The sequence below is a fragment of the Corvus moneduloides genome, chromosome 1 (genome assembly GCF_009650955.1).
Source record: "Corvus moneduloides isolate bCorMon1 chromosome 1, bCorMon1.pri, whole genome shotgun sequence".
Taxonomy (NCBI): domain Eukaryota; kingdom Metazoa; phylum Chordata; class Aves; order Passeriformes; family Corvidae; genus Corvus; species Corvus moneduloides.
In genome coordinates this window covers 92,031,680-92,052,671 of record NC_045476.1, presented here as the reverse complement: position 1 = coordinate 92,052,671, position 20,992 = coordinate 92,031,680, and the positions used below count along the sequence as shown (strand labels likewise).

General features: G+C 41.0%; 1 protein-coding gene across 5 annotated transcripts in view; it reads left to right on the top strand.

Moving 5' to 3' along the window:
- Nucleotides 1–20,992, top strand: part of GRB10 (growth factor receptor bound protein 10) — a 144,760-nt gene that overhangs the window by 83,414 nt on the left and 40,354 nt on the right. For all 5 annotated transcript variants that reach the window (XM_032118689.1, XM_032118681.1, XM_032118710.1 and 2 more), the window contains 2 exons: nucleotides 4,488–4,704; nucleotides 7,421–7,562. In XM_032118689.1, the coding sequence (XP_031974580.1) occupies nucleotides 4,488–4,704; nucleotides 7,421–7,562 (359 nt within the window). The remainder of the gene's footprint in view (nucleotides 1–4,487; nucleotides 4,705–7,420; nucleotides 7,563–20,992) is intronic.

Below are 20,992 nucleotides of genomic sequence, written 5' to 3'. Positions count from 1 at the left end.
TGACAAAAAAGTGCTATAATCTTTTTATAAATCTTCTACTAAATTCTTAGTAGCTCTTGCATCAATTATCTCTCAGACCTGATGCGAGGGATAATGCTGGGTGATTAAATTCAAAAATGAGTAAATGAGAAGGAAATTATTTATTTTTTAAACCAAAAAGTTTTTACAAGCCTCTTAAATCACAACTAATTTAGGTCCTGTGATGTTTTTCATAGTGTTCCCACATACGAACCATATGTAAAAGGAAAGGGTATTTGCTGAACTGTCATTTAGAGACATGAAATGCATCCTGGTCTGTAGTCCAAAGCTGAGATTCTTTCCATGTTCATCTTTTTTCAGTAAATAGAATTTCTGCAATGCAATGAGCCCTTTGACAGCTGTGAAAATACCTGCTTTCTTTGGGAGGCTGGCACAGAAGATGAGCAGGGATCATTTCAGCTTTATGTTGCTTCAGAATAAGTGGGATCCTGCTTAGTCTTGTTAGCTGAGCTTAGCATGTCAAGGCCAACAACTACCAAAATAAGTAAATAAATGAGGATCTAGGGGATTGAGAAGGGCTAGAAGCAGAAAGGCAAGTGGGACATGGTTATGCACAGATTAAAGTTTGCTCAAGCCTAATTTAGGGGTTATCATCCCTCCTATGTTATGCTCAAAAACATTAAAAATGTATTCAAGGTGCTTTGTTCTAGTGGAACGTGATAGCTTAGCTCACTAGTTTAGTACAGTTTTGTAACAAAGTTTTCCTCTTTCCTTGAACTGAACTTTTAAATCTTTTCTTGTAATTGAAATCATGATTTCCTTTACCAAACATATTACTTGCAACATCCAGTGGAGCTGGTTTCTGAACAAAGCCAAAGTTTAACAAGTTGTGGGCAAAGAAACAAAGTGAAGTTCAGACAACTGCCAGTGTGTGCACTTTGGTTCTTGTTTGGGAAAGAACACTGCTCGCAGAAGAGTCTACAAATCTGCCAGTACCCTGTCCACCACCAGAAGTATGTCAGAGCTAGGTTTTGCAAGTGTTCTCCTTTAAAAATGTCAGTCAAAAGCTAAGGGCTGTTTGCATGTTTGTGCATTAAAGTGATAAGCAGCCTCTGTGCTGTTCAGTTGAAGTGCAAGAATAGACCTTGAATGTCCACTTTCATACTCCTTGATCTTATGGCAGAATTCAATACAGATTAAGGAAAATACCCTTTTGTATCCCTGGAAGTGCATGTATGCAAGATGGTTGGGGAGCTAGAGGCTCCTCAGCTACCGGCAACTCTGCCTGCTAGATTCTTTCAGATTAGTCACAAAATTTGTGTGTGCATACTTAGAGGACCAGCATGGTGCTGTGCTGACTCAAAGTCCAGCAAAATTTGCGAATTTTGCTGTTAACCAGCTAGCCTTCTCAAAGTCAGCTTTGTCAACATTTTTTTTTCTGATTAGGATTGTCTTGATGGAGGCTGGATCTCACTGGTTGGTAGAGAAAGATACTTTGAAGGATCGCACTATATATGAAATACCCTTCTGAGCAGTGTACCTGCAGATGGCTGGAACAGTTAGAAATCCTGTGGAGGGCTTATTTGACTTTAATTAAGCTCTGTGGAGAGCCATCACAGTAACATAGTGGATTACTTGGCAGGCTGAGACATCTGCTGGCACTTCCGAGGTGTAGGCTACAGCAGCGAGGTTTCCTATTGCATCATGCTGAAATCTCCAAAACATGATGGTATTTAGTAGTAAATGCCATTGTATAGAGATGAAACTGTATGAAATTCAAGATTGCAGGCTTTGTCTTCAAAAAGCTTAAGGATCTTAGGAATCTTTTGCTCCTGCAAGAGGTTTATGGCAAGACTGAGGGCTGCTATTAACAGTGCTGCACCTGCAGAGAAAAGGAGCTGACAGAGGAGTGAAGCCAGATTCTGGACTTCAGTGCAGCATATTATTAGGAGAACTCTTTATGCACCTTGCCAGTGCCTGCCCTGTTAGAAATTGAGTTTAGGTGTGTAATTGATATACTTAAAAGCCTGCTAATGGTAATTCAATGCTTTCAACTATGTACTTGTTTTGCTTAGTGTTTTGCATTAAGTGCCTCATTTTATGCATATTAGGGTACATAGGACACCTTTGCAACTATTTGATTATTCAGGGATAGCTTGAGATGACTCTTAATCATTCCTCCTGTGTTACAATCACCTAAAAACTTAATGATCTTGCACGCTAATAGCTTTGTCTAAATTGTTAATAAATTAGCACCCTCAGGGACCAAGCCATATGGACTTCCACTGAATATATGCCTCAACTTTCTTCCCTTTCTGCTTTTCACCATGCTAAACAATTGCTGTTAGTTGCTGTAATTGACTCTCTGACTCTGTGGTCAGGGTCTGTCCTTTATGTCTTCTACATCCACCCCCTAAGCTTTTACTTGACAGCCATCTGACACCCTACAGCTCAGTCTTCTAGTACTTTAGATTAATGATAAAATTTAAAAGCCTTGTAATTTGGCCTCTCCCTCTTTATACTCCTACTCCTGTGGTTCCCTTGTGATTGCTCAAGAAGTGTTTTCGATACGTCCTCTCCAAATAGGATAAGAATCTGGAGGATGGAATGAAATTTAAATTGCAGCTCTGTCTCAAGATCACTAAAAATAGCAGGAAAATTATTGTAGACTTTGTCCAAGCAAAGCAAAGCTTAGATTGTTGAAAATGCATGAACTAGCTGACATACAGAGGAGATGGTGTAGCCTAGTGAAGGTGAGTCTTAGCAGTAGTATATTAGCTGTTAAATACAAAAATGAAAGGAACTTACCGTAAAGAAATGAAAGGAAGAAACCTGTTTGTGGGGTGATGTGGGTTTTTTTTTCTTTCTTTTTTTTTTGACACGTGTTCAAACCTTGAAATCCTCTTGAGTACATTTTAAGTGAAGGTTAAGTGGCTGTTGCTTTATAGTAAGGAGCCTACTGACTTTCAGTGAGAAACATGGTATTTCAGGTCACTAAACAGAGCTCAGGTGTAGGGGCATGACCAGCACCTGTTTAATTCTGAGCAGATCTTTTGTTCACCCAACGCCAAGAACTGAGGTCATCAGCATCCCAATGCAATTGCCACGTGAATGCCATGTTCAAATCTCATTATGGTTATCAAGGCACATTGTTGGTGGACAAAAATTGAGTGATGCTGTTTTAGATTATATCCTCAAGAAACATGATATTTGTACAAAATCATTTATGGTATCTAAAAAAAAATAGTGCAGTTGGTTGCAAGCTGGATAACTGCTTCTGATGGTTCATTTACCTAGAAAACATGGCAAAAGAATGGGTATTGGAAAATACAGTGTGTTTAAGCTGCATAGCACTGTGTGTTTGCCAGCTCTATCACTTTGCTCTACTTTCCATGCCTGTCATGAAGAGTTTTGTGAGACAGAAAGTTTGCAGGCAGCAATGGTATATTTTGCCAGGCCAGTCGATACAGATGGAAAATAAGGGCACATTTTTGGCTGCACAAAGCTCTGTTTGGTCAGGAGTAGCTGTTCAGGCAGTGGCTGTGCTGTAACCAGAGGCAGATATCGATGTGTGTGTTCATCAGCCCACTGAACTCCTGATAGGGAGTGATGTAACTTGTGGCTAGGGAGTAATTACAGTGCTCTGCAAGAGGAGTTCAGAGAGTGGTTAGTGCAAAGGGCTCGCAGAGTTCTCTTGTCTTGCAGAGTATTTATGATTGTTAAGGAGGAATGATTGAGCACAAGTTACTTATTTACAGTGAGGTAAGGTGGCATATATAGCAAGGTTGGTGCCCTTTTTAGGGACTGATGTTCCTTCAGCCAGCCACACCACGTCGCTGGTTGATTTACTTTGTACTCTTCAAGGTAGAGGTCTATCACACTGCAAGAGCAAGGATACAAATAGATCTTCTTATATTAAAGTCCTTGGACTGCCCTTCAAAATACCATATCACAAAAATATGGTAGGATTTTTAGCAAGATATAATGATCACTTGTATAATGATGTCTTCCAGCACGGCAGCACTGTCTTAGGTTTTTTTCCTTCTAAATTATTTGGGCTTGCAAAGTGTTTATTACAGTGTTGGGAGATCTGAACTTGATACACTGACAAGGCAAACTGAGGTATTTGTAAGTGATATGCTTTGGAAATGGGTGTCAGTTTATCAGTAAGTGAAGTGCTGCTTCACATTAACATTGTCATTATTAAAAATCCCACCAAATTCTGGTTCAGTGCAGACACACACACATATATATAGTAAATACTGTAACATTTATTCCGCGTCCGTAGCTTTTCACCAAGGAAGACGAAATAAATGTCCATTGCTGGCTCTTACTAGCTGTGGTTTTCTGCTCTGAAATAAATAAATAATTTCTGCAATAATAATTTGCACTGTAAAAACAGAGTTAAATAATGTGATAATTTTACTGAAACTTAGTCTTTGCTCTTGCCACATTTCCTTTGCCTGGGACTTCCAGGTGTGTTACACTGCCTTTATTTTGTCTTTCAGATGACGATGTGGACCTGGAAGCTTTGGTGAATGACATGAATTCCTCGTTTGAAAGTTTATACTCTACGTGCAGCATGCAGTCGGAAACCACTCCGCTCCTCCAGAATGGTCAGCTGAACCGCAGCCAGCTGCCAGCCTCGGGGTCCAGCACCCTGCAGCCCACGTCCCCGAGGCAGAAGGTGCAGCGCTCGCAGCCAGTGCGCATCATGGCAGTCAGGTAGGGACAAGGCACTCGCCTCCTTTTCCGTACGGTGTCATGAGCTGGCTTCAAAAGAACTACATTTTCAAATAGGAGATGCACTTTGGTAAGGAACTTAGTAGTGTCAGACTAGACTTTTGCATAGAAAAATGTACTAAGTAGGTGAAGGACATAATATTTCCCCGTATTATCTCTTTTAGTCGAGGTTTGATGTATCTGCGGTAGCTGATTTGTAGAAGTGTATCATTGATAGCAAGTGGCAGAAACTATATCCATATTTGGATTTTTTTCCAAACTGTCAAAACCAGTGCTCTCAAATCTGGTGTCTACTGACAGCTTATAGGTTTTATTAAACATTAGAGATTGTGTAGGTAGATGAGGGTGCACTCAGCTGCTTTTGATATACAGAAAGTACCTCTCTCTTTGTGGAGGTTTCCTGAATGGTTTAAGACCAACAAAAAAAAGGAGTACATCTTAGTTATATGTGTTCTTCCCAGAGCACTTTCAGCTCTCTCACTTGAGTGCACTAAATCATTACCAAAAAAAAAAGAATTGTTGAAGTTGTCTCCGTGTTGTAAGGCTCAGGACTGGAATTCAGGCTTCAAGTGGAAAACTCCTGATGGTGATGGGAGAGTATGTAGGTGATGTAGAGGTTCTTAAAACCTTTTTAGGCAGCAAAAGGAAAGGACCTCCTGTCAGCATGAGTAGGTAAATGATTTCTTTCCTGCTAGTTAACAATGTCTTCTCTAAAATAAGTGAAAAGTAATAATATAAGAAAAATCCCAGATGCGGAAGGGGTGACTTTTAATTCTTTACACTGATGTATTACCTCTAGAAATGGTATACTTAAGACAGGCAGCTTTTCTATTTGAATGGGAAGTATGCAGTGCAACGAAGCTGATAATGCCATCAGTTCTACAGGTGTTTCATAGTTCACCTCGAATAGGGCTGTACTAGAAAATGTACTCTCTGGAGTACTATAGCTGTTGATGTTTTGTAAATATCTCAGTCAAAACACTTAAATTATTTTTGGTACTTAAAAACTTAGCAACTCTTATTTTGAGAACACTCTGCCTTTCTGAAATCTGTGCTTCCATGCACACAAGAGCATCCTGAGTTTATCATCAAAGAAGATAATGGTGAAACTTCTTTTCACAGTTATCTGGACCCATCTTGTTTGCCACCAGAACAGAGTGATTGACTGTGGTCTCCTAGGAGCATAAAGGTTTATGTGTGTATCAGTTATGAAGTCAATGATGCACTGGCAGCAGTACAGGTGCAGCAGAGCACAGCACAGAGAATTCCCAGCTTCGGGAAACCACACCTTTCTAATTGTAGTGAGTCTGTGGTTCCACTTACAGTGGAGGTCAGTCAAAAACTTGCAGTACAGCGCACTATTGCACAGATATGACATGTCTACTGATCTGAAGAAATCTTATACTGTCCTCTTACCCTGTTCTGTAGGGAACTGCACACATGGGGACCACAAAAAAGAAAAAAAAAAAAAATGAAGCAGGTCAAGTAGTTGTTGGCATAGTTCATAGTTATGGGTGGAGCCTGTTATTTATTGCACCCCCCCAGATCTGTAAGACTCATTCATGGAACGCCAAGGCAAGTAAATTGCAGGACAAAGTTACCTGTGGAGCAGATTTCACAGCTGGTAAATTTTGTCATCCCCCAGGTTCTGGTAGAGGCAAAGACAGTGAGAGTACCCAGAGTGGGACGTGCTGCCGGGGGGCTGTCTTCCAGGCAGCTCTGTTAAGGAGGCTCTGCTTGTTGAAGGTGCGCAGAAAAATGAGAGCAAACTGAGTTTTTAATGATTTGCCTTCCAAATCCAGGAGTTAGTTGATTTGGAAACTTAGATCATTGCCACTAGATGGTGCCTTCTGCTTAGGCATTGAAGGGCAGCCTGCTGCAGTCAGCTGGTGCATCTTCAGTGGTGATGCCCTGGCATCAGGGAAACCAAAAGCCATCTGTGCGGTCATGAATAGGTCTTACAGCTTTTCTGGTAGGTTTTGGTTTTTCTTTTGTTGGTGTGGGCAGTGCAGGTGTATTATAAACTGGAACTTGAAACTCTGTTGTCTGTAGACTCATGAGTCGTATTTTGGCAGACGCAAACTCGTCTGAACAGTAACTGTACAACGGGTGTGAGGTGGGAGGGTGTAATTCCAGCTTATTGCTGAGGCTGCGTCTTTGCATTTTCATTTCTCCAGGAAATGCCAAGTTGCTTGGAGATAGAATCTGGTATTATAATGAGGTGACAATATTGGTTTAAGTCTCAGCTTAGAGAACTTTACAGTGGGGTACACATTTGTTTTCAAATCCACCTGGAATTTGGCTCTGAGTGACTGCCATTGTTTTCTCCTCTTTCACATTGGTTTGGAAGAGCTTTACTGACTTTCTGGCACACAGAGCTTAAGCTTGTAATCTAGTGCTTACAACAGTGAGTGCAGATAGATATTTCTGTTTATTTTATTTGCACAGTTACCTCAGTTACTCACCCAAGTAATCAAATTATGAGCAACAAAACAAGGAAAGATGCCTGACTGGTCATTTTTCACATGCAATTACCTACTTTGTGCTAGCAGTTGCTATAACTGTATAGTAGTTGCCTAGAAAAAGAGTGGGTTTGATTCCTTGTCTTTAGTGTCATTATCAAAATGCTGGGGCAGGAGATCCAGGTCTAGTGATGCCAGTTTGCTCCTCTTAATGCGTAGTGCTTCTGTGTTTATAGGCGTCTTCAAGAAGAAGAACAGCAATTCAGAACATCATCTTTGCCGGCCATCCCAAATCCCTTCCCAGAACTTTGTAGCCCTGCGAGCTCTCCAGTGCTGGCCCCTGGATCTTTACCTCAGAGTCAACCTGCTAATAAGCATGTGAGTATGGGATGAAGCTTTGGGTCATCCATTCGCGTGCAAACCAGCAGCAGACTACTTCATTTTGAAGGCAGAAAGAAAGCTTCCAGATAAGTAAAAACTCTTGTAGACTTTGTCCGTGAGTAGGGCAGCACTGGCCGAGAGAGTATCTTCAAATAGGCTTCAGACTTTTTTTAAAAGGTTTGTAAGAAAGAGGTGTAAAAATGAAGTAAGCCTCTTTCAGATAAATGCATGTTGTGAATGAAGCAGTAATGCTTAATATCCTTCAGATTTTGTTATTCCACATAAAGACTTACTAATTCAGAAGTCAAGTTAATTAGAGTTGGATGAGGATCTGTGCCTTTTATACTGCACATTCTAGGTGCCACAAAAACGCTGAGCAGCTGAGTTCTTTAGAGAGACATGGTGGTGCTTTATTTGCTGTTTTTCATGAAGTTGTTCAAGAAGCAAAGGTGTTGTTAGAGCTTGTAACTAGGTACAGCTCTAGGTAACGGGATTTAAGAGGAGGGTTAAGCTGGTGGAGTCATCGTCTGTGTTCTTGGCAGCTAAGATAGGACAGACTGAGTTCTCATGTGGCGCAGAGCAGTAACCTCAGTGACATGGCAGATTTTTTTCTCTGTCCTACTCCACTCTATAAGAAACAATCATCTTGTTTTGTATCATTCCTCAAGCACACTTGAAAACTAAAGCTGGGCTCAAAAACCTTTTTTTTGTAAACTGTGCTGACTTGCATGGGAATGAAAAGATGGGTTACTGTAACTGACTGTTGGCTTACAACAATTCTGTTCTTGAGTACCCAAAAATATTGAGAAGTTTTGTGTCACTGCTCAATTAGTTTGTAATTAGCTCCTACATCCTCTCTGAGAGATAAAGGGCTTGGGTGGGCCCGTTCAGCTACAAGCAGTAGACCCAAATATGTGCCCTTGCATGTTCTGTGTTGTGTTACAGTGCCATAAACAGCTGCCTGCTTTCCTGAAAGACACAGTGCATCTCCACTGGTTTTACTGTATTTCTTACACAGGCAAGACAGACAGGTAACCAAATAATGCCCTGGGAAAAAATTGAGCCATCCTGTTGGGAATTTAGCACAGGGCCCTGTCAGAGACCCAGGTACTGGCTAAGCAGAGAGGCTGTTTTGCCAAGGCAGTGTTGATGTGACTCTGGGGAGATAAAACCAGGGGCAATTTTGCCTCCTGGCACTTGCCAGCAGGACAGCAGCATAGCTGTCTTTCTGAAACAAACTTTAGTTTCTGATGAGCCTGTGTTTACCTCTTCAAATATTCCCTGGGTTCAGGGTTTCTTTGCCTTTTAGCTCTATGTTTTACTAAAATTAACCAAGCCACCTTAAACTTAGCTCTGTAAAACCTTAAGGAGCCCTAAATGATCTGTGAGTCAATTTTTGATGGAATTTAGAAACTTGGGGTTTAACAGCAGATGAATATAAAAATAACCAGTCTTTTAATGGACGTAAGAAGATGTCTAAAAAGGCAGAATAGAAGATCTTTTCCCAAATTTTACCTTACAATTAAAAAAAAAAAAATTCTACCTTACTTTAAAATGAAAAATTTTGACAAATGTTTTGAAAGCCTAAAATGAAATTGTTTTTATTGTATAGAAATGCTTGCTGCTGAGTTTTTTAATCAAAGACAATCCATTATAGTGGCAAAACCATTTAGGGTACAAGCTGAGGGGGTAAAGCATGTTGGGCAATAGGAGTTTGTTTTGTAGATGAAAATACACTGTTCATTTCAGCATATCAATTCATTGGAGGCAGCTGAGAAACACTGGCTTGGGGTGAGGGAAGGATAGGAAAGTGTTCTTTTCCTCTCCAACAAAGTATTTTCTCCTCTTTAATGAAGGATTAGAGGAACAGAACTGAAAAAAACCTTCTAGTTTTAAAGTATTACTGGGCAAAAGTAAAAGAGAGTAGGTTTGGTTTCTTCATGAAGGAAGAAAACTACCTCAATTTTAAACATGGAGTGTCGCTGGATAACAAAATAATCTCTCTGTTCAGCCTCCACATAATTTTTGTTTAACCCAATTTTAGTTCCCTTCACTGGAGTCTGCTAAATATCATGAGTAAAAAAAATTAGTAACTTAAGAAATGTTATACATCTTTCCAACTTCAACCCATAAAAAAATGTAGATTTTGGGAATTTGAGTAAATTGTTTTAGGACATGCTCTGGCTGAGATAAATGTCTGTCTATACGATACAAACTGCTGATTAATAAAACGAGTGATGAGCTTAGTTAAAGGACTGCAATAGCAAGCTTTAATACCTGGCAGTTAATGAAAATAGTGTGCTTTAAGACAAATATAAATACAATGTTAAATGCTAACCGAGGTAAAACACCAAGGTGCCTAATTTCAGGTTCTCTGCTTGCAAATTGTAAACAAAGATTTAAATTGGATATGGGAATGAGCCATTCTGATTACATGGGATATCTGAGGTGTTAGTGAATTCCTTTGGTGCTTCTTGAGCATTTACAGGTAAATAAGCAAATAGCAGTTCCAGCCAGCAGTGCTGCAGCTCTGGTCACACAGGGCATCACGGCACACGCATGGTGTGGAGGAAGTGTTGCTTTTGGTCAGCTCGTATTTGTGGTGCCTGAGAGGGTCTCAGGGTAATGTAGCCTTTGGGGATTTCAGAAAGAAGTGAGTATTTTGTTTGCTGACCATGTGAAACAGTGGAGGGGTCACTGGGAAGCTGGAGTGTCTGATGCCTTCATAAGAAAGGAAATGTTAGTATTAGTCCTCCGGGAACGCCTCAGTGTTATTTTTTAATAATTGTAAAATACAACTCTGCAATGATAAAACCTAGTAGTGGTTATGCAAGAGGAATTTAAAGATCCAGTCTTGTTAAACATAGAAAAGTCTCATGTCATATTGCCAAGCCTTGGGCCTAAAGAAATGCCAGCTCTATTCAAGTTTTAGTAAAAGTTTTACTTTTCCCCCATAGGAAATGTACATTGTTCCCCATAGGAAAAGGATGCAGGTGTGAATGAAAGAGTGAGTACAGGAGCTTTCCGGTCAGAAAGCTTGAATTATATCTGTGGCTGAAATAATGGATATTGTCTTTTCTCATAGGCAAAGTTTGATTCTGTAGCTGGAGCCTGAGATACAGTTTTCTTGTTGCTTCTGAGTCTCTTCCTTATTTTTTTCATGCAGTTGCCACTGCTTTTTTTAACAAGCAGTTCACAGCATTGCTTTATGCGCTGCTCTGCATTAGTTTCATACTCTTGGCTCAGCAAAGAAAGGTAAAAACAGTAAAACAGTGAAAAATAACTGTAATAAACCTTTCTTACTTTTTTGTGGTAGGTTCTTTTTTTCTGTCTTCTTATGGTGATGAAGCATTTTCTTTATTTTACTCAGAAAAGTGCAATAATTTCATTTTTTAAAAAAAACAATTTTACAAGATCTGTTGGGTAATGGTACTAATTTCACCACAGCAGGAAGCAATATACACCTCTAACTCTGCTGCCAGTCAGGCACTGAATACTGCTTTTAAAGCTGATGGCTGCAGCAGCGTACTGCAGCTGCTCCCCAGAAGACAGAGAACAGTGAGAAATAACAGGTCTGCAGTACTAGCACAAAACTAAAATTGTGTGTAGGCAAATGGGATAGTCATTTAATGGGAGAAGCAATCTGGAAGGTAAAACTGGAGTGTTAGGCTTATTGAAATAATTTCAGATTTGTTATGGGTTGGGTTTTTTTTAACATTGGGTAATCTTTGCTTTAGAAAACGAACCTAATCTTGTGGGTTACTTGTGAGTCACTTGTGGGTCTTGTGGGTAATTTTTTTCTGAGCACACGTAGGTTGAGAAACTGGCACATAATTTAGTAGTAAAAGATTTAGAAGAGAAATAACTGTGAACCTTTAGGTTACATTTCAAAGGCTATCCTGCACTGAACTACCTCCACAGTGGCAGCATCTGTGCTAATATGGTTGTGTGACCAAAGAAACCTGGTGATAGACATTCCAAAATTATTTGTAATTAAAGAGATGCATGCCTCTTTGGGGTTCAACGCTATGATCCTTTATCACAGGTCTGCAGGTGGAAATGGCCCACTTTGAGCTTAGTTTTACAGTGAAGAATGTTAGATGCTGACCTGTTGATAGTGAACAGCAGTAAAAATTGGCAGAGATCAAGTTTTAGTAATGTAGCCAACCAGCTGGTGAGCACCTGGATGAAAAGCACCAGCTGGTTGTGCTGTTGAGTCAGTAGCTCCTTTAACTGCTGGTGTGATGAGTGAGACAGTGCACATGTCTTGTGCTTGGAGAAAGCATGACCCTTGAAGGGGAAGCTGACAAAGAGCTCTTAAGTCCTTGAGCTGAGAGCAGCATTGTCTGTGAGCTTGGACAGGAGGCTGACAGGAGAGGAGCTCCCTGATCAGTACGTCCCAAACATTCCCCTCTTCATCATGTGCCTCATTGTCCTCTAAGTATCACCCATCTGCTCCTCACCACAGAGCCCGGAATTTCAGCACACCTCTGAGAGTGCTCCCACTTTCCGTGCTTAGGGAGGGCAGGAAAAGGCAGGAGCAGGAAGGACATGGTCTGGGTGACACCCAGTGGCATTGCAAGACCACTTGATATCTGTCTCCCTTTTCCTACATTTTTTGTGTGCAAGGGTCATGCACACCTACAAACACAAGATCACCCCATGTCTGAGGGGGGACAGTGGTTGCAGGCCAGAAGGGACAGCTGAAAGTTTTTATAACATTGTTTACTTAACAGGATAAATATGTTTGTCTACGAAAAATGGAAGCCAGAAAATTACACCAAACCGAGACCAAACATTTGTCCAAAAGATTGCTAAAAACATCAGACAGCTACCTTACTGCCAATTGAAGTCCATCTTTGTGTTGCTGGTATAAACTAAGAACTAGTTGGTAACTTAGGTTATAATTTCTGGTTGTGTACAAATATTTTGGAAAAAGCATGCAATAATTACATGTAGGTCACTGCAATGCCACAGGATATTAGGCTTAAGTATCTTGTGTGAGTCAATGAAGCTTTCAACTGTAAAAATAGGGCAAATTTCTCACATCCCCCCTCTATACAGCCCAGGCAAGCTTCCAAAAAGCAGTTTGATGTACCCAAATTATTTACTCTTTTCTAGCAAATTAAATTCACAAATGGGTATGAATTAATGTCATTCTTTTTTCCAGATTTAGTTACCCTTCAAGGGAACTTGTGTAAACAGACTTTTTAGTTTTTGTTGTTCTAATTACATGTTATGATGCACATTTTTTTTATTTTTCTTCCCATAAAACTTTTATATTGGCTCTTTTGAAGATGAGGATGTTGATTTTCTAAAGAGAAGCTGTATAAAAATATGAACTTCTGTATAATGCAGGCATTATGTACTAAGTCAGATTTTGCAATGTGTGACAGCAAATCTTGTACTTGATCCTTCAGTGGAACAATCTTTAGCAAGAAGACATTTTGAAAATAAATACTGACATCTGAGTGAGTCAACAGGGTATTACTTTCTCTAAACAGGCCAAATCTATAGCTGGATATAATCTGGTCATTTCCTTAGGTCCAAGTCCAGGCACTCCCTTTGGCCCAACTTTAAAACAAGGGTTTTTGTGAGTATCTGCCATGACACATCATGTTGTTTCTCTCAAATCTTTATTTGAAGCAAGGCTCTTACACTAAGTAAATCATACATAAATTGCTCTGCAACATGTTTAACTCAGACGCTTTTTTTGAAGGCAGTTGCAATTGTGTTTGGAAAAAATAGGGAAAGAGCAGGCTTCTGCTGCAGGGCTGTGATCTAACTGCATAAAAGCAGGCCTTTGGGTGCCCCTCTCTTGTTTGGAGAAATAACACTTCTCTGAACTAAACGAGCTAAATTTGATGGGCAGTGTAGGAAAGATGTTGCATTACTTGCCATCTTATCTCCTCTCTCATGAAAACATGTCCTGTTTCTCCTGAAGAAACCAGGGTGGGGGATGAGTTCACATCATTCTGAAAGTCTCATTTTCTCATTGCTGAAGAAGAGAGTGGTGAATATCTGAGGACAAATGAGTCTTCTGCACTAAGCTAAGGGGCGGCAGCCCTTGGTGCTGTTAGTGCTGGTCACCCGGTGGGTCTGCAGGCTCTCCAGCTGGAGCCCTGCACGTGGCCTGCTGAGGACTGGGATCAGCACCGAGGCAAAGCTGCTGTTTCTCCTTCCTCACGCCTCTTACAGCATGAAGCTTTGTGGTAGAAAGAAATGAATCTCTTTGTTCTTGCTTTTGGAAAGTGCCAGAACAGTAGTTACAGTCCCAACATGAATTACTGGAAATATGAAGGGCATCTCATGCTCAAACCCAAGACTGTGTTATTTGTTGGGATTTTTTTGTTTCTACTGACACAAACCTGGCCCAGCTCCCAGGAGCGTTTTGGCTCCCTACCCGGAAGTGATGCTGCGGTGCAGGAGCGTGCTGGGAGGAGGGCTGCGTGGTCAGGACCAGCGGGGGAACACACTGTCCAGCTGACGCTGGTCTGGCTCACAGGGCAGGATGGAACCGACCTGACCCAAGCTTGCCTTGCTCCATGTGTGCTGGTACCCCCACTGGGTCTCCAGCCACACAGAAGTGCTTGCAGTTGATTTAAAAAGCTGTTGCACAGTAATAGTACTGAGCAGCCTGTAGTATTTGCTGCAGTAACTGCATTAGTGTGTTCACTCTACATTTTGGTGTGTGCATCTTAATTACGTGTGCCCTTGCACATTTTGTTGCACAATGTTACTCTTGCTATGTTTTATTAATGGCAGAGTAAGAATATAACTTAGCTGTTCTATGCTTTGATCAGGAATTGACAGAGCTGAGGAGCGATCAGGCTGAGAATGCAGTGAAAAATGGGAAAGCATAACATGAGAGGAATTCTAATTCTCTCTGTGCCTAGTGAGGCAGGCAGGAATGGGTTTGGATGTAAACATAAGTGCAGTAGGGAATTAAAAAGAACCCAGAACTATATTGAGTAACTGTAATTATACCATAAACGAATGGTTGAGGTGAATCAGAGATGTCATAACTTTAGGCTGATAGCCTTTAAGGAGTCATTCAACAAAGTAGGAATAGCTGCACTGAATCTGTGTGACCTCTGTGCTGTCTGGACTCGAGGTGTGAGTTCAGGTCAATTTTAGACATTTTGGATAGAAGCGTTTTTGGACCTCTGCTACCCTAGTGGGGCAGGTGAAAGAAAACACCAAGTCATAATTAAGAGCCTCTGCTGTGTATCCTATGTGAACTTGTGGCACCAGGTTGTTGCCAGCAGCTGGTAGGTGAGCTGACCACGAGGTCCTTCCTGAGGTGAGCTGTGCTGGCACCTGCGGCTGAGCTGCTGGTGATCCCTGGTGGATGCTGTGGATGTATGGAGTGCAGGACTGGGAAGACGCCCTAGCACCAAGATGCTTGCTGGCATCTACTTCTGGAGATGGAAGGCAAAGCCAGTGTTTAGTTTGTTCCTTTCCAACCCATAAGCACAGTCATTGCTTAAGTATGAGGAGTGATGCTGTTCATTCACAGCAGGTAAAAGGCTTCTTTGGACTTGTTTTAATGTCCTGGACAGTGACCTGTGCCCACAATTAAAGTGGAAATCTGTTTGAAATGTCCATCTTCACTTAGGTGGTGTTTGTGTGTGGATGCATGGGGAAGAAGGAATTTGGAAGTTGGTTCATTGTCTTGGTAGTGGAATGCTCTTGCATTGTGCCAGAGCTTGCAGATACAGTTTTGTTCCATTTCCTAACAGGGGGAGATGTTAGTTGGAATTTAACAGCATTTTTGTATTGGAAGAATACCGCTGAGTTAATTAAATCATTGTGGGATGAGTTTCAGTTCTCTTTGCTCTTGATTTATAGTCTCCTATTGCTATCAAATTCTTATTATATTATTCTTCCTCCTAATAGGAGTGCAGAATTACTGTACTAAAAAGTGATTTTGTTTAATTAATGTAAGTACCTTCACTCTTTGCTGCAGCCTGGCTATAATCTGAACATCATTTACAAAATTTACATAAGAGTGAGTTTAGTCTGGACTTGCAGAAGCACAAGCCATCAATGGTTCATAGAAGCTGCATGTCGTGTTTCTCCATTGGCATTAGGATTGCTTGTTCTCTCCAGCGGTAGACCCTGCTGCTGCTGGGGTTACTGGAGCTGGTTTTGCCTGCTGCATTTCAGGAAGCAACAGAATTGGAAATACCATTGTGCTTCATGCCTGGAGTGTTTGGGTTTTTCTGGTGTTGCTGAGGGAGAAATGAATAGCACTCAGAAACAAAATGGATTGACTATCAGCTGGAAGTCGGGATCCAAGATCCCATGTTGAGCATGGGATGTTTCTGGGGAACGTGAATAAAGCAACTTTGTCACAGCAGACTTACTTCCAGTGAGATTTCATTAACAGTAAAGAAAACACTGTTCTCTAAGTTTTTATGGGAGAAGGGGATGAAAGTGGGAGAGACCTTTAAAAGCTGCTTCTGTGTCTTACCAAACAGGTGCCACTTTGTAGCACCCAGATCTTTTCAGCCACCCCGTTCATCTGCCTAGATCTGTCTGGCCAGAGTGAGGAACTGCTCTGTTTTTTGGGGTTATTTAGAGATGGACTGTGAGGACACTGCTTCACCCTGCACACACACAAAGTTTATGGTATGCACTGTCCATCCAGACATTTCATAGGAGCATTATCTCCTGCTCTGTGCCACATGCCTGCCAGATGTCCTGCGCTGCTGCAGGAGGCATTGGGCTCGCTGGATCGCGCTCAGGAGCTGCAGAGGAAGCAGCTCTGATTGCTGGGACTGATGTCTGTGCCCGACTCACTGGGGAAGGCTGGCTGCCTCACCGTGTGCTGACCGTGCTCGTGTTCCTCCTCTCGCCTTTTATGTTCACCTTTAAAAATTGTATTTCCCTCTCATCCTTGCCAGAATAGGTAGTAAGAATAGGAAAAAGCCATTCATAAGGAACAAACATTACTTAAAAAAAACTGCAGAGAAAAAAGGGCTGCAAAACATTAATGAAAAGAGTATTCTAAGCTAAATAACAGCGTCTGCACAGTAAAACACCTGGATTTAATTTTACACACAAGTTGCCCTCAGGCTGCGATGAGTCATTTGTGAGCACGTCCTCATCTGCAAACTTTAAGAGCAGCTAATTACTCTGAAGTAACTTGCTTGTCACATTGTTGCCGGTTGCGCTTATTTTTCCTTTTGGTTGCTAAAACCCACTGAAAGCAAGACAACCACAGTGTTTCTAGAGCTTGTAAGTAGCTTTACAGATGTTTTCCGCAATTCCCATTCACCAAGTACTCGGTTCTGTTGAACAATCTGTAGATGGGATCTTTGATAAGCATCAGGTATCAAGTACACAGTTTTAGCATTGAAAAATGCCTGTTGTGCTTCAGTTTATGGATGCTTTTTACTAAGTTGTCAGAAACTCCAGAGTAGTGTTACGTTAAATGTTTGAAGCATATATATACACTCACACACACACACGCACACACATATATATATATATATGTGATTGTGTGTAGGTGAAAATCAAAAGATTGCTTGCAGTACTGTCACACACCTTATAATGGATTTATGGGACAGTTTGAAAAGAAATAGACAATAAATATATAAGGATCATCCTCCTCTTCATGAGGCAAAGAAAAGAAAGCTAATGTTACAGAAATAACATCATCTAGTCATGCAGGTAAAACCTTGTATTTGATATTCTCCATGTGTTTTTCTGTGTTTTCCTTTGTGTTCCAGATAGCTGGGAAAAGGTTCTGGTGGGGTTCTTTTTCTTGTTCTTTTTTCCCTTTCCTTCCCCTTGCCCACTGCCTCCCTTCCCTCCTCGCCAGTCCAGGGAGCCTGTGGGGTGGCCCCAGCTGGTGCAAGCCCGGGGGTCTGTTCCCTCTCTGGGCATTTGTTGTATTTTGAGTTTTGTTTTTTTTATCCTGTTCTACCCTGTTTTGTTCCTATGTTAATAAACAGTTTGGTTTCTTTTTCCCACTTCCACTCCTTGTGACCCATTTGTCTCATTGACGGAGGAGAAGGGAGGAACGCTCATTCCAGGGTGGTTCCTCCTGAAGTTTTGTCTCAAAAACCAAGACACGTTTGAACTTTTTTCTTTAACAAACTAGCTTGTTAAAGCTTTGTAAAGCTCATCCAAGTGAGGCTGAGCCCTGCCTCTTGTGTTACAGCTTTGTCAAATGAGCATCCTCTAAAAGGCAGACTCAAATAATGTTTTGCTGAAAAATTGCTATGCTTGAGCTAATGTCATTCCATTTCTAGCATTTAAAAGGTCCTAAGTGTAGTTGAGAACACTTATTTCTTTTTTTCTCTTTATGAGCGGTGCTGAGACTGGGTTTTACTCCTGAACATGGATCCAGTCAGTGCTTTGGGTGAAAGTTTTGGTTTTGCTTTTTGTTTTTCTTTGAGCATACTTACCCACCATGATTTGCATCCTAGTGTATTGGGGCCTTTGGTTGTTTTTTTGGTGTTGGGTTGTTGGGTTTGTTTTTGTTTTGCCTGCACAGTTGGAAAAGGTAATCTTAATCCTGGGCCTTTCATCTTCTGCAGAGAGAGGCTCTCATTCCAAGGGAAGTGAAGTGCTTATCAGCTGTGAGCCCACAAGAGCACCACATTCAGTCACAGGGATAAAGATTGTCTATTTCTAACCATTTGTACAATGTAACACATTTTTTAGTATTTTCTAGGATATTAGTAAGAAGGGGAAAATCAGGAGGCTCCCAGCTATATTTGTGCAAATGTACCTTCAGTGTAATTTCCCGTTGCTCCCAGTGAACATTCAGTTCTGCGTTACACTGCATGCAAGTTACAAATGAGCATTTGCTTACAGGCTAATTAAGCATAGCTTAGAGCAGTACTTAATTGCAACACTTCAAGTAATACAGAGGAACTTCAAGCCAATCTGGCTAACAAGAAATTAACTTTGTGCTCTGCCCAAGGTTGTGCTAGCTGCTGTGTCTAAGGTTTCATTGTGTCTTGCCCTCTGTGTCCATGGAATAGCACTTGAATGATCTTCAGAGGTCACAGAAAAACCTTTTAGGATTTCAGTTCTTTGCAGGAAATCCTGCAAGAAGTGAGACAGAGCATGATGGAGTCTTTCAGGGAGTAGAGAAATTGCCTGTGCAGCAGGTGCTGGCTTTGGGTGTCTCCAGCAGTTCATCCATCGATGTCCAAATGGCTTTGAGGTGAAAGACTGCTTCGACAGCACATAATCATTAAAATGAAAGAGCTGAACTTCATAGGAAGCTTTCTATATGTTACCTTTATCCCTCAAATAAATAAATAATCTAGTCGCTCTGAAGATGGTGAAATAACTTTTACAGCACTGTAAACATCGTCACATCAACTTCTCTGCTTTGCCTGTTTCCCAAGCCCTCCAACATGCAGCTGTAAAGCTGTGATGTTTAACTTGTCTATCAAAATCCTCAAGGATGATGTGCATGCAAAGGGCTTGTTTCATCCCCATGCCAGGGGCCTGGAAGTACTAATAGCCCTCCATTCAAATACTAGCCATTAAGAAAGGGGAGACCCTAATAAAATTTCCAGCGAAAAAAATATAAAAAACATGTACAGTGTCAGACATGATTTGTAATGACTGCATTTTTGAGTTTGGAGCAGTCTCTGCTTTCTGCATAATTGAGTTCATCTCTACTACAGCTGTGTCTTTTCTGAACATATTAGGTGCAACTTAGTGGCAATATCTAGGTATGAGGACTGATGGATTGCAGGGAAATTAGTTAAATATCTTCATTTTTTAATTTTAAAATACGTAAATGTAGAGAAGTAGAAAGTAATTTTTTCCTCCTAAATTATGTCACAATATTTATATAAAATTTCAAACCAGTAAGGTCTCACTGAGTGCAAGAAATACATTAGAAATGTTTGAAGAGAAGGTATTTCAAGTCTGATTGGATAGTAGCTCAGATTGCTTGGCTTAGACTTGCAGTCAATGCACAACTCTGACCCTGGTTTGGAAGGACTTCTTCCATGATTTTTTGTACAAACCCAATTGTGTTGGTGCAAAACTTTTGCAACGCAAGTTTTCTTAGAGTCACTTAATAGATCTTTTGAATGGTTGTTGAAGAGTATTTCTTTGTGCTGGGCAATTCTGCTTTTTCACTACAACCATAATAAAGTATTTTTGGAGGACGTATTTGATTTTGCATAACATGGTTACAAATTAGGTTTGTATGCTGTAGCTGAGCTACCAGTATCTGGAATTAAATACCTGTATTGATTATCGATTCCATATTGAATTATAAAGGGTATTCATTACTGTCAGACAAACTTGGAGATCTTTACTACAACAAAGAAGTAGTAGGAGTGGCCGTGCTTTTCATATTATTTGATGTGTATGTTTTTTTCTGCTGGAAAGTGGCATGTAGACTAATGAACATATCCAGCATAGTTGTTTTCCCACCTACAGGGAGCCTTTTTTTGAATCTCAGCTTGGGAGAAGTGGAGATAAAAAACTTTAACTTCAAAGGAAGATACTGGGATTTCTTGGTGAAGGTAATCTTCACATTTTTGTGTCCAACTTCATATCATGAGTGGTCAAATCAGCAGTTGGCTCAAACTCAGTACAAAAGTTTCATAAAAGCTCTGTCAGAGAGTTGTGTTTAATCACCCTTAGGCTGCCAGATCCCTGCTGTCAGATCCCTGCTGTCAGATGCAGACATGGTAGTCCCAGCCTTTTACTGTCCTTCTGTTCACAGACCTCTTCAGGTGGCTGCTTGCTTCCTGTCAAAAACAACTTAATGGCAAGTGCTATTTTGGGAAGTTGTTGCATTCCGTATTTTGCTTGATGAGCCTTATGGTCTGGCCAAGGGACCTTCATGTGTGCTCTATTCCTCCTCACCTCGTATTTGGGTTGCTTGTCTCCAGTTAATGGTGAGATAGGGAAGAACCTGTCAAGTGCTTTCATGCTGTCCTAGGGTAGCAAAGCTATAAAAGATGATAAATTGCACAAAGCGCCTCTTCCTCCTTCCGTTGAGCGCAGTGGGAACCTGAATGACAGTGAAGAGGAGATGTGCTTTGACTGAGGTGGCTAGTGACAGCTGAGGTGACTGCCACCTCTGTGTAGTTCAGGTGGAATGCAAACCAGGTAGTGATCTGTGATCATGAAGATCCTTTCCTTCCCCTAAGTTACCGAGCGATTTTATTGGGACCGAATCGGGCCTTGTTTGACTGTGTGCCTGAACGGCCAATGTCTTCTTCAGTTCTCAGTGCTCAGACATTTGAGGTAGCCTTTTCAGTAGAGGACTATAGATAAGATTTAGGGAGGGAATACAGACTCTCATAGACAGATAGTTTTAGCCATTGGCACTTGATACACAGTAGTGATGCCAATTCTTGAGAAAAAAAAAATTAGTAACAAATGGGAATCTGGGCTGGGGGAATATCTCTTCTCCAAGAGCCAGTAAGACC